Source organism: Haliaeetus leucocephalus, unplaced genomic scaffold (assembly GCF_000737465.1).
Source record: "Haliaeetus leucocephalus isolate CR32 unplaced genomic scaffold, Haliaeetus_leucocephalus-4.0 Scaffold162, whole genome shotgun sequence".
Taxonomy (NCBI): Eukaryota; Metazoa; Chordata; class Aves; order Accipitriformes; family Accipitridae; genus Haliaeetus; species Haliaeetus leucocephalus.
This window is the reverse complement of record NW_010972598.1, coordinates 603,126-624,372: the sequence shown is the minus strand read 5'-3', so window position 1 is coordinate 624,372 and position 21,247 is coordinate 603,126. Positions and strand designations below refer to the sequence as shown.

General features: G+C 40.8%; 1 protein-coding gene across 1 annotated transcript in view; it reads left to right on the top strand.

Annotated features, from left to right (window-relative positions):
• Positions 1-21,247, top strand: part of KIF26B (kinesin family member 26B) — a 309,916-nt gene that overhangs the window by 241,142 nt on the left and 47,527 nt on the right. The window contains exons 6-10 of the mRNA XM_010562587.1: positions 2,991-3,197; positions 4,786-4,879; positions 6,980-7,242; positions 10,147-10,330; positions 15,097-15,256. Coding sequence (XP_010560889.1) covers positions 2,991-3,197; positions 4,786-4,879; positions 6,980-7,242; positions 10,147-10,330; positions 15,097-15,256 — 908 coding nt within the window. The remainder of the gene's footprint in view (positions 1-2,990; positions 3,198-4,785; positions 4,880-6,979; positions 7,243-10,146; positions 10,331-15,096; positions 15,257-21,247) is intronic.

The following is a 21,247-nucleotide window of genomic DNA, read 5'->3' as shown; positions in this document are numbered from 1 at the left end:
TCTGGAAGGCAGATCCATAAAACAGACCACGTGAATTAAGTGCCTGTTTCTCTCTATTGTCTACAAAGGGGTCAGACAACTGGCTTGGATGGAGACAGCTCCTGCAGGCTGGTCTAAATGGAGGTGAGAGGAATTACCCCTGATAAGCTGTGCCAAGGTGCACGGACATCTTCATGCCAGCTGCCAACAAACTAGTTTCAGAGTAAGAAGTGGTCCAGCTATCAGGATACCTACATGTAATCAATATGATGTTCCTCTGCCCTAACACACATGGACATGGTCTTTTCCACCCTAAATGATTTTGTGATTCTATGTAGATGTGCTGCTTAGGGACATGGTTTAGCAGTGGACTTGGTAGTGTTAGGTTAACAGTTGGACTGTATGAACTTATGAGTCTTTTCCAACCTAAGTGATTCTGTGATTCTATGATTCTATGAACCATTATGTCTCAAAACAAAAATCCCCAATGCACAGGAAATACAAAGGTTCATGGCAATAGCAATATTTTTCTTGAGAAATGTCTATATTTGCCAGAGCTGAGGAGCCAAATGGTCAGAAAATGTATGCTGTTAGACAACTCCTGGGACTTCTGAGTTGAGCTCTTTTTTTATAGTGGTTCATTCAGTTTATCTGATGCAAGTAAATTTTTAGGATTTCAGTTAAATTGGTCTTTTACTCCAGGGAAAGAGAAACCTGATGCCTCAGCTTCTATCACTGTAGCTGTTGGAAGTTAGGAGGATTTGCAGTATCATTTCAGTAAGAAGTGACAGGTATTAATCTGATTTTGTGTGAACAGGTTTAAATCAGGACCCAAGCTGGTGATATTATACTGTAACAAAATTGGTGTAGCTGAAGTTAAAACTGAATGCCCATGCAGTTTGAGGCCAGAAAGAACTCTTAGACTGTCTGTATATGAAAGGTTGTTAAATTTCACGCACTATCCATTCTCCAAAACCCAAAGAAACTTAGCCCCAGGCTATTCAGGTAACTCTCCACACAAGGATCAAGGATCTGGAGGGCATGGATTCATAGCAGCAAAATATACACATAAACCTGTAGTGAAATAGTTTTCTAAAGCAGAGCAAGTATTTTATTTAAAGCAGTTGAAGATTACCATTTATTTTGGTTTCCAGCAGATCAGTCTAATGCTCTTGATATTGGCATCTGTTTAAAAATGTGGGACACAGTAGAAAAAGCCAAAGGCATCCAAAGTTGAAAATAGGAAAACAGATCAAGTCTGATACTGTTCTTTGTTTTCTTGCTCCTCTAGGATTCAGTGTTGTACTCCTTCCCTTCCCTGCTAATTTGACTAGTGCTTCCGAGCTGCCAGGAGACCTAGGGCTGGAATAAACATTCAAACCTTGCCCAATTCATGTGGACTGATGGGGTTTTGGCTGCCTTTGTCTGTAGTAGAAATCAGCTCTGCTTAGGGTTGGGTTTAGAAGAATGCCTTTGGCAAAATATTGGAAGTGGCTTTTTTTCAGTTAGAGGTTAGGTTTCATAAGCAGCTTAGCTGAGGAGTTGAGAAGAGAACCCATTCATACCCAAGCAGTATTTTTCCTCTTTCCCTCAACTAATTGTGTAAAACTGAAATCATATGCACAGATGTGTGACCGTTTCACCATCTAATGACAACTTGTTTTCCCAGGTTAAAATATATGTAGTCAAATTACCACTGACTCACAGATATACAGAGAAGACATCAAAAAAAAATACTGAATAATGCCAATTAATCTCCGGTCTCATTCTGTTGTATTCAAAGGAGTTGTGTCAAAAATTAATTTGCCCAGATTTTACCTCTCAAAGCAGCTGATTTATTTCCATGTGGGATGAGCTTAGGCCAGTATGAAATGAGATCTACCTACAAAGAGCACCAGCTTCAGTGAGGCCAACAGGGACTGCAGCCTTGTCTAACTTTTAGGGCTACAACCTCCTCCCAGGGTGCATCTGCTGTTCTAACAGCAGATGTCCTCCCGCCCTGTGATGAGGTGACCCTCTGTGGTCACTTGCATGCTAACCGTAGGTGGGTTTGATACAAGTGGCATACAATTAAGGGGCATTAAGATAAAAGTTCTGTCTGTTTGGTGTGAAAGTCAGTCTGCTCTAGGACAAAGTACCTGCAGGTGTGGCTAGAGCTGACAGAGAGGTGATGTTTGCCCTGTAAAGTTCAGGAACTCATGTGTCTGCAGGTAGTGAATTTATGGGGAGAACCAAAGCCAGACTGATTGTCATCAGTTTTACTTACATCTAAATTGCTTACCAACTGGGCTAAGGATGCAGTATAACCTCATTAAATCCATGAACATGTATTTTTGTCTTAGGAATAACATCTTATTATGTAGCCATTTAATGAGTTGTGAGCTAACATGTTTTAACAAATCTTTTATCGCTTATTACATTCCACTCCCTTGACGATAATTTCAAAATCTGACCATTAAAACAGGGATCTTTTCACAATTCTTTGATGATGACACTTAGAACCGAGTACTTCATCTTTTTGCATTTGGATTAGAAGCAAAAGGTGTAAATTACAGATCTGGCTTTTATGTGCTTTTATTGATCAGACTGCTTCGTAGAAACTGCAGGGGTTCTGATAGCTTAGCGGTCTAGATTACCTTTCAGCTTTCTTAATTGGGCCACTGGGGTACAGTTAATTTTCAATTTATATTGAGAGTGAGACCAGGTGATGTAGTACCTCATCATTAAACTTGAGTAACATTGACACTAAAACACCATGATGTACCTCGTACCTCTAAATACACAAGTTGCTTGTTGAAGTAGATGGAGATGAGTTCTGGTTTTATTCATTGTGTATTTTAGACCAAATTCTGCCCATAATAATTACTGTGTCTTCACTGACTTCCACTGAGACACTAGCTACAGTAAGCATGATTTGTTCGAGTGTAATTGGGAAGTTCATTTAACATACCAGTCTAGAGCATCCAACAGACTAATCAAATGTGATCATCTTTTTGTGTGTTTGCTGACAGGTCAAAGTCATGGTGCGCATCTCTTCCACACTTGCCAGAGACACATCTGAGTCCAGCTCTTTCTTAAAAGTTGACCCTCGTAAGAAGCAAATCACGCTCTATGACCCATTGGCCTGTGGAGGTCAGAATGCTTTCCAGAAAAGGGGAAACCAGGTTCCACCCAAAATGTTTGCTTTTGATGCAGTTTTCCCCCAAGATGCATCACAGGTAGGCAACGTATGATCAGAATAGTTATCTAAACAATAGCATGCACCAGCGCCAAATTTGTTTCTGCTGCAACAGTAGTACTTTCAGTGGAGCTGGACCAGGGCTGAATTTGGTCCGCCAATGTCATCGATAATGAAATCAGCTTATTAAATTCTATCTTGATAATTTTGTGCTTTCTTTATTCTTCACTGTAAATAATTGCTTCTAAAATTATATGTGCAATAAATGTGCTAAATGGTGCCTAGTAGGCAATCCTCAATATCAACAAGTTATTGTATATTATAAAATCTTATTATTTGGTGTATACAGCGATCTGATCAGAACTGCAGTTCTCTAATGCAGTCCTCTATTCATTAAGAAGTCAAGGATTATTTATGCAGTGTTCTATTCTACAGTTTACAATAGTAGGATGGGGATATTACTCCACAAATCTTTATTCATGTGTATATATTCAGATTTCTTATTTTTATTAGACTTCTTTGGTCTGATGAACTATGTTACCCAAATGTCATGAGGAGGACAGTAAAAGAGTAAAGTAACATTACAAAGTATAACTAGAAAACAGTACTGTAAGGCTGTTTCTGTACTCATAAGCTAAACAGAGTTAGAACACAGGGCCAGCTAAAGCACTGTCATATGATCGTATCATTAGGTCGATTCCTGACCTAGTTCTGGTCCGGGCAGCTAGCACCTCCCAGACTAATGCCTGGATGCAGTTCAAGGGCTGGCCTGCAAACCATCCTTTTCCTTGCCCATTTTATTTACGGTTATAGAGATAGTCTAGAAATACCCACGAACTAGGTGGATTTACATGATTTATTATCAGATGCAAAGTGCTTCACATAAAAGCCTAAAGTGCGAATTCTGATTTAGTTTCACCCACTATTGATAGGCAGTTGCTGTAGAAGCACTGTAGACCATTCAACCTGCTTGAACCTTAAATCTATCTTAAATTTAAGAATGCCCAAGGTAAATTTGTGTGTTGTACTTCTTAAAATACTGCTACAGTCTTCAGGATGGAATCTACTGCTGCAAAAAGCTAAGACTCATAACAATGTAGAGAAAAATTAAGAAATGTCACCTAACTAATACCAAAGAGGCTGTTTGTTCCCCTTACATTCCCTACCCACTTGATAGCGGAATTGAACTCAGGCCATAATTGGGCAAGTAATAGAGCCTGTAAAAGCTTCTCCGTATTTGACTGTTTTTTAATCAAAAATGTATTTTTAAAGTCCCCTAAATAGGCAGTTCTAACCAAGCAACCACATCCTGTTACAGTATGTGTATTTTGTTTAACCCCATAAAGGATGTTGATGCTTCAGCAAATGAAACTTACCTGACACAGAGCAAAAGTCCTGCTTCATGTGCTTACACAAGTAATATCATTCCCATCAACAGCATAGGTCACATGAGTGAGGCAAGCAGGATTAGACTTTTTGATCCTTCAACATCCTATCTGGAGCACTGATGACATTACGACCATTTTCCAGTGAAAATACTCTGTTGATTTTCTTTTTTATTGTTAATGGTTTCCTTTTGTTTCTTTTTTTTTTTTCTTCTTTTTTTTCTTTTTAAATACCTGTGACAGGCTGAAGTATGTGCTGGGACTGTGGCTGAGGTGATCCAGTCGGTGGTCAATGGGGCAGATGGCTGCGTGTTCTGCTTTGGCCATGCCAAGCTTGGTTGGTATTGTTAAATTTCCCTACTCAAGCAGCAAAGTGAATATTTTTAACCCAAGATTGCTAGTACATTAGACTAGGGAAAACAAACTTCATTTGTCTGTGCATAGTAATTGTATTTGAAAATGGTACAATGTGCATGACCTTGTACTACACCTTCACCTCTCGCTTACACATCTGTTCACTTTGTATATTGTCTAAATGTTGGACGGCATGCTCTTTGAAACAGAAGTTATCTTTGAGTTGTTGCTTCATTCCGTCCCCTGAGTACTATAGCAATTTTTAGCACTGTCTTCAATTGTTAATGAATGATCCAACAGTGAATTGTTAATGAATGATCCAACAGTGATCTACAGTTTTACAAATGTGCTTGGTATTGGAGACTGTTTGCCAAAATACCACTTTTATCAAGCTGTGTAAAGGCTGTGAGTATCCACTCAAGTACTTGATGTTTGTGATGGCCCTATTCAAGTGCTGTGACTGGGCACTCAAATAATTTGATTTCTAGTCTATTCCCTGGTTAGACAATTCACTCATTACTAACCTCTTCCTATTCTGTCTCCAACAAATCCTGTTCTAATGGTTAACTGAATGTTACCAATGGATCAAAACTCGCTCTTTGCAAATGCATCAACAGCATTTCAGGTATTCATGGAAAGACAATAAAAAGGAGAATCATCATCACTAACATGTTACTCTTCTGAAATAACTGGATTTCAAGAGTAATCATGTATTTTGTTCATGCTTGTCTAACAGTATTTTGAAAATACTGTCTCTCTAATGAAGATGGTTATATTGTATTGTATGTGTGCAATGATCTCCATTCTTTACTGTCTCCAAGAAACACAGATGTACACATACAACTTAAAAGCGCAAATCAGTTTTTCAAGCGATAAAGAAGATCAAGCTGTATCAGGCCATGATTATCCCAAAATGTAGGCAACAGAAACTGGACAGTACTGAATGCTGCAATGCCACCAGCTCTAGTGCAATGAATGGAGCAGGGCCACTGGTCCAACTAACTGCAAGGCCCCTCAGGGCCAGGCAGGAGTAACACTAGGATGAGCACTTGGATATTTAACCCCCTGTGACCTACCGAACACAGGATGGTAAATGAGATGGAAAAGACAGCCACCAGATAATGGCGTCTCACAAGTGCTACATGTCCTTAGGGAGGCTAGGGCTTTGCTGGAGCACAGCTGAGTCTCTGCAGTTTCTTCGTTAACTGCACCACCACCATTGCACCAGCCCTGGACACACCCAGACCTTGCCACAGACGCATGCATAGAAATATTTTCTTCACTGATCTTTTTCCACAGAGATTCAACATAAGAAATGAAGCAAGGTAGAAGCCACAAGTACTTGCCTGAAAAGATGTATACCTTTATCATTTGGCTTATAAATTTAGGAGCTTTAGAAAACTTCTCTAAGAGCATTGTATGTAGTGACACCTAAAGAAGTATGATAGTACTCTGTGTCTGTTCTTCATCAGCAAACTTTTACAGCAGAGACAAGCCAGAGCTATAATTGCAGAGTCAAATAATACCAATCCGGGGGAAGGTTTTGACCCAGATAAAATATTTCTTGTTCTGGACCCACTTCTGCACCAAATGACCACATGTACCTGGGTTTTTTTCTGGATGAAGTTACACCTGTATGATCCTGGGACCAGGTTTATGTCAATCCCAACCCCAGCATATGAAGTGTAATATAGTGCTTTGAAGTAAAATGGTATTCAAAGAATACCACACTCACAGTATCTAAAGCAGGGATTTTTAGAGACCATGGCATTCCTGCTCTGCTCAATTCCCCCCACTATTCACCCACAGCAGAGGCTGCAGTGTTGCATGGTAGGGACCTGCCTGGGGAATGGGATATGTCAGAGGAATGCATGAGGTAATGATTTTTGAAAACAGCTCAAGATTTAATCTGCATTTTCCATGTACTATTTGTCTGCCTGCCTATCTCTCTCCCTTGCTGACTGTCCTTACTGTAGTGAAGAAGTTGTTTTCATGAGGCTGTGCAGGATAATCTCTCTTGGCAGAAGGCTGTGAAGGTCCTGGGAGTGATTTTATCTTTTCTCCATCCCCCCATTCCTGACAGGGAAGTCATACACCATGATCGGAAAGGATGATTCCATGCAAAACCTTGGCATAATCCCTTGTGCCATCTCCTGGCTCTTCAAGTTGATTAATGAACGCAAAGAGAAGACAGGAGCCCGCTTCTCGGTCCGAATTTCTGCAGTGGAAGTGTGGGGGAAAGAAGAAAATCTGAGAGACTTGTTGTCAGAAGTGGCTACAGGCAGCCTGCAAGATGGCCAGTCCCCAGGTGTCTACCTTTGTGAAGACCCCATTTGTGGCATGCAGGTAAATCCAAAGTTCATTTTACACTGAAACAAGAAATGTGACTTTTTTTTGTTTGTTTGTTTTAAGCTATTGATATGGTTCAAATCCAAGAACTACCCAGAGCATAAAGTTTATAGACTTCAAAGTGTTTACTTTAAAACATGCAAGAACTTTATGACCTGCAGCTGCAGGGCCATCTGCTCTCCTGGCCTAAATATTTGTACCTCTGGTATAATAGATGTTGAGCAGGGGCTTGTGTTTGCAATAAAATGTGAAAACATTCAGTCCAAACAAAAATTCACCTCATTCTTAAAAAAAAATAAAAAGAAAGTGTGATCTCTCTTTTGTAAAATAACAAGCTAAAATATTTACAGTACTGCACAAATAGCTGGACACCATTAATATGGCTGTTTATCTCTTTATAAACTACATTATTTATAGCACTTGCTTTAGCAATGTTGTAGGAAGCATTAATTGCTACTTATTAATTGCTGCCAAGAAATAAATTCCTGAGCTGGGCAAGCCAAGAATAACTCGAACTCTTTTCAGGTTTGGAGGTTTAGCAGGAATGATTAACTGGCTCATATATTTCCTGGGTAACCACTAGAAAGTTTCAGCAGCCCTGTTTTTTTCCCCCTCTTGGTTTGAGGAGAAAAAAAGGCCTAGTCTTTCCTTTTGCTGTCTGTGAGGGAATAAATCTGAATTTTGTATGACTAGATGAAGAGGGAGCAAACCAGCATGATGGAGCTTGAATACATTCTTTCAACCTTAAAGGCAATGGCTGCTTCCATCGAGAACCTGCAGAGCACTGCCTATCCAAGGATGGGGAATGGAGGGAGGAGGGAACAGACCTGCAGGGTCATGTACCCTATTTCCAGCTCCAAGCATCTAGAAATCATGATTCATATCCACAAAAGTCATGAATCGTGAGATTTTAAACAGCAAGTAATAAATTTTGTGGTTTATCTCTTTGTGGTTTAAGCCTTTCAGACATACTTAGATCATATTTTCCATTCTTTTCCATTCTACCCGAGGACTACAAAGTTGTGTCTTGATTTTAAATAACAATTAGGGTTCTCATTCTCACTTGACTCCTGGCTTTAGTGCTTTATGAAATACTTACAGTATCACAAGAGGTCTCGCCCTCTGGTATCCAGTAATGGATGCAGTCTAGTGAACATAAGATGGGAGACTTGAGTCTTCACAGTTCCCATTGGGGTGATAGATGGGCCAGTTAAGATCTGCATTAGCATACGCATGTTGCATATGTTGCATAACTGTGTAACAACTAGCCTCTCATTAGAGCTTAATTCTTTACTAAGGTATTTAAGCACAATAGCAATAATAATAAATATCCCATTTTTGTTGCTTATTTTCATATAGGTACAGACAGAACAGCTATATACAAAATGAATTATTTTAGATCAGTGGAGAAAAGGTAGCTCCATGAGATGTCTATGTATCTCTGTAGTGTAAAATACTGAATTAAATTGCAAGAAAAAAAGCCTTTTTATGTGTGTTTACAAGACATAGCGATGTTCTGGAGTCATGTGTCCTACACCTGAATTCTCAAAATCCTCAGATGAAGGGAGGATATTCTATTATAGCCATACAGATATGCAAAATCAGCAGTGTGGATAGCAAATGAATAATCACCATATGTCATACTGTCTGTCATTGGACCTTTCCAAGTATGCACATTTTCTTGTTGCTTACATTAGTGGGATCAGCCTACAGACTGGCCTGACTTCTGCTTGCCTTGTTAACTCCTTCCTTCCCCCCTCCCTCTTTCTAGAGAGAGCTTAGCCTTCAACTGTGCCACCCCATCCCATGCACGGCCTCAGCTTTATCCCTTCTCAGGCTGATTAATGGTCACGAAGAGAAGACAGGAGCACTGTCTTCTTTACAAGAACTTAACTTCTAGCTGTATTACATAGCAGGGGAACAAACGCTGAGAATGGGAGTTCCTCACTGTTTTTAGGCCAGACAGAACAAGTCTATCCTATGGGCTGTGGGCCAGCTCTGCGTACTGCCAAAACTAATGCCATCAGATTATACTGTCACATGTCTCTTCCACAGACAAACTAATCTTAGGTGACATGAAACATGCATGCGTTCCTAATGTTATGGAGGGTTAATAATATCTGCCCTCCTATGCTGTCTGTCCCTTCGGAGAGAGAAGAGCAGGCTGGGGACTGGGACTGAGGTCCAGCAAATGTGAATGTATGCATATTACCTGCCTCGTTCCTTTTAATGGGTTGCCCTGCTTGTGAACAGGTGCATAAGCTTGTGGTATGAAGGGGCAAGAAAATGGCTTCTCTGCTGTGCTGCTCCCCCCATGCTATGGGGCTGAACACAAGCTTCACTCCTGTTGTTCCCTGGATTTGTCTGTGCATTGCTCCCTTCTAACACTTTCTGAAGGGTAACATGTAGTCCTGCCCCTGCCAGTCTCCACCAACTGTTGAGTTTGGGATTGACATGTCTTCCACAATTATTTTTTTTCCACTTCTGACCCTCAGAACAACACAGTGATTGCCAGAGCCAGCAATGCAGGGAAAAAAAAGGCAGTGAAAACAATGAATAATTAATAAGCATAAATAGCTTAAAATTCTGGGAAAGTGAAGGAACAAATTTATTCATCTGTCCAGCCCATAGGACAGTTTTCAGTTGCTGGGGTTTATTTGTAACAACTCCCACCAGAGGTACCCCAAGTAAGAACCCTCAAAATCCTGGATTCAATCATGGGGCTCCTATGGTATTGTCACTACCAGTGTCAGGAGGGTCTCATTCCATTGGGCACCTCCTCCTTTTCGGTCCCATCAGAAGCCAAAGTATCTACAGTGCGCGTTGACTGCGGGAAGTTGTCTGGTAGTGTTGACTTGTGTGGGAGTTTCTAGGTCATTTCTCCCTTGTGTTAACCCGCAGCTTCAGAATCAAAGCGAGCTCCGCGCCCCTACAGCGGAGAAGGCTGCCTTCTTCCTCGACGCCGCCATTGCCTCACGTCGCAGCAGCCAGCGGGATTGCGACGAGGAGGATCACCGCAACTCCCACATGCTCTTCACTCTGCACATCTACCAGTACCGCATGGAGAAGAGCGGCAAAGGCGGAAGTAAGCTGTCTATTTGCTCCCTTTGGTTTCACCTGTGCCTGCCTGGAGACTGGCTTTAAGCAAGCCTTTAAACAATATTCTTTAGTGGTGAAAATTAGCAGAGTTCTCCATTCAGAATGGGGTGGGGCCATTCATACCAGCAGACTGTCCACCTGCCTGTTAAAGGCCCACCAAAGGCCATTAAAGGCCACTGGGGATTACTACCATTAATTGTCAATTTAGTTGCCTTTGTAGAGATACCAACAGCTAGTCCTCAGCACTGCGTGAGCCTCTGTATCTAAAAAAAAAAGTGCTTTTCGGATTGGCTTTTAGTATTATCTTTACTGATAGTGTTGAGGTCATGGATTAAAATATTGTGGCAACGGGCGTTCCCTGCCACCCTTAGGTTAGCTATTCCTCTTCGGTACCTGAACAGGGCAGTGTGTGTGGAAACTGATGCTGGCAATGCGTAACTATAGCTTTTCTCAGAGATACATGATACTTTAGTTATTGGCCCAACTACATGTACACAAAGCACTCTCATGGTTCTTTGTAAAGGCTCTGGGCTTCTCAGACTGGCTTGCTCCCTCTCTTTGCCATAGATGATTTCACTGGCTTGTGTCTTTACTTCCATCTCCCACTTGTAAATGAGGAAAAGATACCTCCGTGTCTACTTTTATGTTTCTGTAATTTTCAAAGGTTTCATTTGACTCGCACCATTTGTATTTTTTTATTATATTTATCTTCTGTTTCAAGTCTCCCAAATTGTTTATAACTGGAGATATACAAAGGGGCTTTTTTTAGTAAGTTCCAGTGATAAAAGATTTGTATAATATAAGAAGCACCCCCACAGAAAAAGAAAACTTTCACATTAAAATTCTTTTTTTGAAATAATCATTTTTTACCAGGAAGAAATGTTTGTTTGAAAGACACCAGAGACCTCTGCTTCTTTAAATTTGTGGGCTTAAACAACTCTGCAGAAATAGCATATGTTTCAGCTCCTGGCTCTACATAAGTTATTTGTAATAAGGAATAGATTGCAAGCTATGATGTGTAGTGGGTGAACACCACTGCAGTATTAATGTCTAATGTTTGAATGCAGAAAATTTACATTGACAGTACTTATAAGATAGAAAACCCAAAAGTTGCTCTAAATGGAAATGCAGTTTGCATGTGTTTAAGTAATAACCCCTGTGGAATTGGCAGGCAGAAATCTCAATTAACTAAAGGTTTATTAATTAACCACCCTGCAGTGGAAAGGAAGACTGAATGCTCAAATGGACTGGTTCATAGCAATAAAGATGGCTGATTTGCAGGGAATTATTATTGCAATTATTTAATGCTCCATGCTTTTTACTGCATGCAAGTACATGTACACACAGTCCTTTTCTACTATTTTCAAATGCAATTAATAAAAGGGAAAAAATGTTTTCCTGTGGCTATAATGAGTCATTTTAAAAAAATAAGACATCATCCTGTTGGATTATAATATGGCATGCTTTGCCCACTGCCTGTAGTTATATCTTTGTCTTGTGGCCATACCACCTCCTGTCTTCAAGGTCCCATATCTGAGTGGCCTCACAAGCCAGGCAGGGTCAGATCTTGCTGATAATTGAATGAGGGGGGAATTCCAGCTGCTCAGAAAGGGCGCCTAGTGATTATCACTGTCTCCTGCTGTAATGAAGGACTTTTCAGAAAACAATGTGAAGACAGTAGAGATATAAAGATTCCAGTAACAGGATTAAAAAAGGATAGGAAAAAGAAAGAAAAAAAAAAAAAGAAACCCAGCTTCTAAAAGGTAAGAGATTAAGGGCTGGCTAACATACGATTTTGGTAAAAAATGACTGTTAGTAACGCATTGGTACTGTACTTACCTCCTTGTTAGATTCATTACCAGGAATGTCATGAAGCAGGCTTAGCACCATTGAAATAAATGGCATTGTGGCAGAACTGGCACAGTCATTTTTCAGCTGTCAGCTCTGAAAAGTCTTTGTGGCCATAGACAAAAACAAGTGTTAGGATGTTCAGCTTCTCTCTATAGTTGCAAGGCACATTAGTGGAGAACTTGCCTAACAAATAACTTCATTTTCAGATCAAGCAAGTGGATCTGCCATGCTAAAAATGTCTTACTTTGACTTGTAAATTAAATAAGAAGGAAAGATTTGATAATTTCTCTTATTCTGGATTTCCTCAACCTGTATAATAGGAATATGTGTGGAAACAATATGACTAAGATTTTGAAGGGTAGTGATTTCTCTCATTTTGTTTTGTTTCTCCAATGTCTGGTAATCTTAGCAACAGGAATATTTATTATATGTAATTCAGAAAAGTCACCTGCAGTCATTTTCAGTAGCAATTAAACACATTTCTTTGTTTTTCTAAGTAAATCATTGGGGAATACTCAAAAAAGGTAATTTCAGCCTTCTGAGGATAGCAGTCTTAGAGGACTCAGGGACTCTTAAGTCTTAAGGACACTTAGAGAGGAGGCAAAGGTCCTCCATGAGCAGTCCAGAGGAGGTGAAGGTGCAGCTGCCTGGACGGTTGCCCAGGAAAGCCTGGCTTTCTGCAGAGAGTGCAGGAGCCCGTAGTGCATGTGGATACTTCCTCCTGAGAAGTATCCCAAGACTGAGAGCACAGTGGTGAAACTTCCATGGACATGTTTAATGGGTTGTCGTATAATCTGGGACTATTACAGAGCTTTGAATGTCTAGCCAGCAACATTAGTTTTAATCAGATATTTATTCTTCACTTCAGTTTTGTGATACTCAGCATGACTTAACCAATATCACAGTATAATTTAATACATGGAACTCCTGTGTTGCCTAATACCTGACGTAGCTGAAGCACTAACAAGACGTAAAAGAAGCAGAAGTTACTGTATTTTACCAATTGTTGACAGAGATGCTGGCTACATTTTTGGAATATTATTCTCAAATCCCATAGCATAAACCACTTTCACAGAAAAAAGTCTTCTCTCTTCCTCTCTCTTTCTTCTTTCTTTTTTTCTCTCTGTTTTGCTGCTCTTTTATTTTCTTATCTTCTTTTCTTTCTTCTCTTTAATCATTTTTCTTTTCTCTTTTATCATAAAAATCTACTTGTAGCTTTATTGTTGTTCATTTTAATTAGCTATCACCTACAGCTGAAACAGAATTATAAAATTGTATATAACATATTCTACAGAAAGGCTTTATATTTTTATGGAAAGTTTTGTGTACTGCAAGACACCAAGTAGTAGCAATAAGCAGTCAGCCCTGTGTTTTTCAGTGCTTGCAAAATGAAATCTTTCTCTCCTTATTTTTTCAGTGTAGGTTAACATGTTTTAAGTTACAGCTAATAGTTATATATACCTTTAGTAGCTGTATGTTTTCTATATTTATACACATTTTTCATAGTAGATTTTCTATGAGGGAATATGCAACATAATATGATCGTGTATCACCTTTTTGTCAGCATGTAGAAGTTTTACAAGTGTCTTCTTCACATATCTATGTAAACCTATTTCCTTCTACCTCCTATGGCACCTACATGCCTGTATACCATGTGCCTGTACCACAACTACTGAATGCAGGGTCATTGAAAAAACATGCTTGTGGTTGATAAGACATTCCCAAAGTAATGAAATGTATCTGGAAACTTCTTTCCTAAGGTCTCCATCATGTAGTTGCTCTCATCGCCATCTTTGCTTGTGAAGTGGTCTCCCCCCACAGCTAATACTTTTTTTTACCAGATGCATAAGTTGAGGTCCTGTGTCAAAATGGCTATGAATTTATTTGCATAGAGGTAAACTCGGATGTGAAAGTATTTCTGCTTCTCTTTAAGTTATGTTTGTGTCCTCAAATAGTGCTCTTAACTGTTGAGTTAAGATCCTAGAAATAAAACTGCCTTTTCCTACAGATTGCTTCTAAACTAACTCTTGAGAATAGGGAGGAGTGGTCAAAGATCAGATGATAAAAAGACCCAGCTAGAAAATTGTCTTGAGATAATAGAGAATTAGAAGCACTTCTGTAAAGTCTATATAGTCCCCATCCTGGGTTCATAAGGAACCATCAGCTTTTAAATAGAGCAAATGTCTGTTAATCTTCATGTTTCAACTGTAGCATCTTTTCACTCTAAAGGTAGTGTGTTGATACAGAGTAAACAAGAAAAAATCATAGGGGCCTACTGACAGTTTGACAGAAACTATTTTCAGAACACAGCAACTTGTCGGCAATCCATTACCCATGGCATGGCAAACCTTTTCTTAGCCCAAATGATAATGTAAAAGTATATAGACTTAAAGCAAAGTTGAATGTCCCACAGACACCACAGGTTCTTCTGAAGATCCGGTATTCAAGATGGGAAAGATAAGAGAAGCTACCACAGGATCAGTGCTCACCCTAGCAGCAATTCCCAGCCTGTAGATTTCTGGACAGAGGAACAATAAAGACAGAGACAGAAACAGAGCCAACTCAGGTACAGGCTAATAGAGCTATATTAAAAAAAAAAAAAAAAAAAAAAAAAAAAGAAGCAAAAAAGCACAGCAGTGACTCTCACAGAGTTAAACCTGCAGGAGCCAGTGCGTACTGAAAGCCTCGGCAATTTTGAAGCAAGTCCGGCATGGACAGCAACGTGCAGCAATAAATGCTGACAGTGAGTTAATAGGACCCCTACAGTTTGTTGCTGCTAACATGAATTAGGAAAGGTTTCTGGATTGTTTCCTCTTCGCAAGTCCTGGCGAGTTTTTTGCTTTCCTGGGAAGCTGCTTTTGGAGGCACATGCTAACTGTTTGCTTTCTTTGTTTATGCCAGTGTCCGGAGGTCGCAGCCGCTTGCACCTTATTGACCTGGGTAGCTGCGTGAAAGTGCTCAGCAAAAACCGGGAGGGAAGCTCTGGCCTCTGTCTCTCATTGTCAGCACTGGGCAATGTCATCCTGGCCCTTGTCAATGGAAGCAAACACATCCCGTACAAGTAAGTAGTATTCTATGTTGCACCTAATGAGAGGATGCTTGCAAGCGGTTTGCTTGCCTGGGCCTGAGGCAGACTTGGGGTAAGCAGGGAGACAGTCTGCTGGGCTCACTGCAGCCCTCCTGAGGTATGGCAAAACCTGCCTAAGGTTCAGTGACACCCGATCTAACCTTACATCTGGTAGCTACACTGTATTTGACATTCAGGATTCAATGGAAGAAGTCTGCTGGAATAGGACCCAGGTGTCTTAAAGATCTTAACACTTGAAGTTCAGCACATTAGGATTTTGTTTTCTAGGACTGTTCAAAGTTTTTTTAATGTTTCAAAGCATCTGAGAGCCAGTTTCATACTCGTTCCACAGAGACAAACATTGCTGCCATAATGCAGCACTACAGAGAAAATTATTTTGCTGTCTGTTGTGTGGAATTTAGTTTCTTGAAAATATATGTCACAATGAGCATGCGTGTTTGTCATGAGATTCTTTCTGTGATCCAAGGTTACTTTGCATTTTATTTTTGTATGGTTTGAATCTCAGTGTCAGCCTTTCACTCACAAAAAAGAAGTAGGCCCTATTTGTCACACTAGACAAGTGGCCTTTGCTGCTGCAGGTAGCTTCTGGGAAATGAGAGCAATTGCTCACCTAGTGGGTATGTTTTGTACTCATTTCTCTTCATCGTTGTCTCACCCCATTTGTCATGTGTGCAGCTCTGAAAGCAAGTTTGATTCATTACCCAACCCAGACAGTCATATAGCCTTCCTATTGAGAAGTTTCTGATTTTGTGGACAGTATTGCTTTTCTCTAGCCTGAAGCCTAGTGAGTAGCAACTGGCATCACAGGAATGGCTTACTGTACGCATCTTGTAATCAAACTGCTAATGAACGTCACCATTCATGAAGGACACGTATATGACATCTGGAGTTAGGAACAACAGGATGACATGAAAAACGAACCAAGTCACAGAGCGTATTTCAGTCCATACGTTTTACCCTTTTTATCATGTTAAAGGCTGCAAACATGACTATTTTCATAGAATCATAGAATCATTTAGGTTGGAAAAGACCTTCAAGATCATTGAGTCCAATCATCATCCATGCCTACTAAACCATGTTACGGAGTACCCCGTCTACGTGCTTTTTGAATATCTCCAGGGATGGTGACTCAACCACTTCCCTGCGCAGCCTATTCCAATGTCTGACAACCCTCCCAGTAAAAAAATTTTTCCTAATATCTAACCTAAATCTCCCTTGCCTCAACTTGAGGCCATTTCCTCTTGTCCTATCTCCAGCCACCTGACAGAAGAGACCAGCACCCACCTCACTACAACCCCCCTTCAGGTAGTTGTAGAGAGCGATAAGGTCTCCCCTCAGCCTCCTCTTCTCTAAACTAAACAGCCCCAGCTCCCTCAGCTGCTCCTCATAAGACTTGTGCTCCAGCCCCCTCACCAGCTTGGTTGCCCTTCTCTGGACATGCTCCAGCACCTCCATGTCTTTCCTGTAGTGAGGGGCCCAAACTGAACACAGTACTCGAGGTGCGGCCTCACCAGTGCCAAGTACAGGGGAACAATCACCTCCCTGCTCCTGCTGGCCACGCTATTTCTGATACAGGCCAGGATGCCGATGGCCTTCTTGGCCACCTGGGCACACTGCTGGCTCATATTCAGCCGGCTGTCAACGAGCACCCCCAGGTCTTTCTCTGCTGGGCAGCTTTCCAGTCACTCTTCCCCAAGCCTGTAGCGCTGCATGGGGTTGTTGTGACCCAAGTGCAGGACCCGGCACTTGGCCTTGTTGAACTTCATACGATTGGCCTCAGCCCATCGATCCAGCCTGTCCAGATCTCTCTGTAGAGCCTCCCTACCCTCAAGCAGATCGACCCTGCCTCCCAACTTGGTGTCATCTGCAAACTTGCTGAGGGTGCACTCAATCCCCTCATCCAAATCATCGATAAAGATATTAAACAGAACCGGCCCCAACACCGAGCCCTGGGGAACACCGCTTGTGACCCGCCGCCAACTGGCTTTAACCCCATTCGCCACAACCCTCTGGGCTCGTCCATCCAGCCAGTTTTTCACCCAGCGAAGAGTACACTTGTCCAAGCCATGAGACACCAGCTTCTCAAGGAGTATGCCATGAGAGACAGTGTCAAAGGCCTTGCTGAAGTCAAGGTAGATAACATCCACAGCCTTTCCCTCATCCAGTAGGCGGGTCACCTGGTCATAGAAGGAGATCAGGTTGGTCAAGCAGGACCTGCCTTTCATAAACCCATGCTGACTGGGCCTGGTCCCCTGCTTGTCCTGGACTTGCTATGTGAGTGCTCTCAAGACAAACTGTTCCATAATCTTCCCTGGTACCGAGGTCAGGCTGACAGGCCTGTAGTTCCCCGGATCCTCCCTCCGACGCTTCTTGTAAATGAGAGTCACATTGGCAAGCCTCCAGTCCTCTGGGACCTCCCCTGTTGGCCAGGATTGCTGATAGATGGCGGAGAGTGGCTTGGCAAGCCCCTCCACCAGTTCCCTCAGTACTCTTGGATGGATCCCATTGGGTCCCATAGATTTGTGAGTGTCCAGATGGCATAGTAGGTCACTAACTATTTCCTCCTGGATTAAGGAGGGTATACTCTGCTCTTCATCCTCACCTTCCAGCTCAGGAGGCGGAGTACCCTGAGGATAACTGGTGTCCCTATTAAAGACTAAGGAAAAGAAGGCATTAAGTACCTCAGCCTTTTCCTCATCTCTGGTGGCTAGATTCCCTTCTGTATCCATTAAAGGATAGATATTCTCGCATGTTCATTCAAGATTACAAAGTATTGACAAGTTTTACTTCTTTGGTTTTGTCTTCATTTTGGAAAATAAAGATGAATTGAGTTTGTTTATAATTTTATTTTTCTTCTAACATTTATTTTCCAAAATTAGGCAGTCTGGGCTTAAAATATGCTCTCTGGAAATATTCCTGTTCCTGGAATTCAGTCAGACTGGAATTTAGTTAAGGGCCAACCAAATCTGTATGTATAAGCGTTCATGAAATATTTTGTGGATCATGTGCCTAGTCATAGTGTGAAAATAGCTTGAACTCTACACTTCACAAAGTGTAGCTCAAACTATGCTTATCAAAAGCCTGTCTTCCTTCCTGTCAGTTTTTATGGACTGAAGGTAAGGCAAACTGTAGGAACAGAAAAATGATGTTAATGATGCTCCCTAGGCTAGAACTAAACATACAAGGAATAGTTACCAAATACCACAGCTGTCTTTCCTGGCAGTGCCTGACTGGGAGAAAAGTGTTAACCAAACATGTCTTCTACTTGCTGCGCTACCAATCTTCCTTCTACGATTCCCAGCTGTTGCACTTCTGAGCTTACACAGCCAGAGGTGCCAGTATATTTGCTCATCAACGTTTCTGTACTGCTGAAACAAGACAAAAGCTCTCTTCAGGCCAGCATCTCCTCTTGAATGTGCTCCTATAAGAGCAGATAGTATAGACTATAAATATAGGGAAGTGGTTGATCATCTGTAAATCAGAGGGAATATCTCTGTTTCTAAGGAGGACTTTAAAAAGGTAATTTGAAAAACATATTGGCATATTTTGGAGCAAATTTTATCCACTTCTTGCTGAGAAGAGTGCAGAAAGCATTTTTTCCCAAATGTGATCTATTCACGAGCAATGGAAATAAGAGTCTTGGTGGCTGGGTGAGCGCAAATACTATTTGCTCAGTGATCCGGCAGCACAGATCTGTGCTGCTCCTCGGTGGAGAAAAGAGGAAGGAGGGCGGGGGGTGGAATGTGCTGCATCCTAGAAGAGGCTGAGCATCCCAAAGACTGATGTGATATGTGTTCAGTAGCACCTCTTGTTTAGAGCAGTGGCTAGCCTATCCATCTGAGATCATTTCCCTTTCTTTAGGTGTGTTCTCTTTCATTGTTAAGGATAAAATTTAAATTTTGTTAACTGCCTTTTTTAAGTGGGACCAAAGGAAAACAATGGAAATGTTTTCTTATGTGACAGCACTGCATATTGCGTGTGTGGTCCCAGCAAATTTCCATAGAGCAGCAGACAAAATGGAGCATCTTTTCTTTATCTGAGCTATTAAACAGCCATTAAGTATTTTATGGCAGCCTGTCAGTAGGCACTGCATGGCTTCCTGGGAGCCCGGAAACTCACAATTTCATAGACATCAGGTTTTCTCTTACTGCAGAAATTTAGTTCTCTAAACTCTGAGAGGCTGCAGGCTCCTAAACTCCCTTCAGTGCTGTATCCAGCTTTATCTCCACAGGTAGTAGTTGTAGGGAAAAGCTTGTTCAGATTCATAGCTGGTATAAGCAGATGCTACTGTATTGCCTTCAGTGGGCTCTGTGTTTATGCCAGAGATGAATTTGCCTCTCTGCCTGCAGTCTCTGTGAAAAACACATGCTGCTGTTCAGCACATTTTGCATTTTTTTTTCTTACCCATAAGGCTAAGCCTTGGAAGTCATTAAGTTGGAATCTTTCTCCATTGGGAACACCCCCACACCCCTCCACATTGTGGGAATAGTAACACAGACTGACTCTAGCTTTAGCAGGAACTTGTCTACTAAAGTTGTAAGAAAGTAATGTAGAAATCTTCAGACATCAAACAATACAGGTTGATACGGTTTGGGATCTTGTCCTGCATTCAAGTTAAAATTGCACATGGGTCTGAAGAATGGGCAAGAATCCCTATAATGGGCAACAACATGCAGCTAATGAGTGACTAGGCTGTGATTTCTGGGAGTTTGTATCTTTCTTTCATATATGTACTTATAATCTCTCTCTAATATCTCAGTGGATTATCTCTTTGTCACTATTAATGTCCAGACCTATTTTGAACCTTACTAAGCACATTGTTCTGTGTTATATAAATAATGTTATGTAAATGTTATATAAAATAAAATGTTTTATAAAATAGAATTTTTAATTTGACTTAAATACATTGCCATTTAATGCCACCAGTTTCATTTGCTCTTGAGTTAGGAGCAAATCCCTCAAAAGACTGGGCAAGAATTATTTTCTGCACAGGAATGTCAAATATCTTCATAAAAATTGAAAAGGTTTCAAGCCCAAGGGAGAGCAAGGGAGTCAGCTCCTACCCTGACTTAGTTTGACAGGGCTCAGATCTGCTACAGGAGGAGGGTTTTGCTAAGCTGCAGTAATTGTTAGTGCCATTTTATTTTTTTAAGAGCATTTCAGCTTTACATTAGTGCTGCATTATCTGCCTCTGATTTCCAAGATGAATGTGTTTTAAACCCTCAAATGAATACCCATTTGCACAAACTCCAGATACTGGTTTATATAGCTCACTATTCAGAAATTACTCCAGTTGCTAGGCAACAGGGGTGGTGATAATTCATGGTAATGCTGTTTTGGAAATAATCATTTTTATACATTTTAATGACTATGAGAATGTAAGAAAACTGTTTAGAAAAGTGCAAGGCTGTATGAATTTCTCTTTCAGAAATTGTTGCTTGTTTTATTTAATAGGCTTCTCTCTTAACGTGCTGTCCCAATGTGCTAGTGTTTCTGGAGGCATCCGATATTTTGAACTACATGCTTATGCTTATCCAAGGAGTCTTGTCCATAAAATAGATGGGCATGAGTCAAAAGCATTAATTTTATTCTTGGCACTTCTGCTTCTCTGTCATATGGTTGCAGTTCCTCCCAGATCTTACTTACATGCTGGTATTGGGTTTTTTTAATCCTATCTGTAGAAAATAAAATGATATTAAGTGACTGGTGCAAGGTTGCACAAGAGGCTTAGTGGCAGAGCCACCATGTTTTAAGATCTAATATGGTGCTTAAACCATGGGCTAATCCATTCTTTCTTTCTGCATGACCTTTGGAAAATAATTTATTTCTGTATTTATTTATTTATTCCCATTTATAAAACTGAGCTAGAAAAAAATCAAATAGGACTTTGTAAAGGGCATTCAAACTTGGCAAAAAGCATTACTTACATTTTAACTGTTGCTAGGACTCTGTTACCTTATTTTT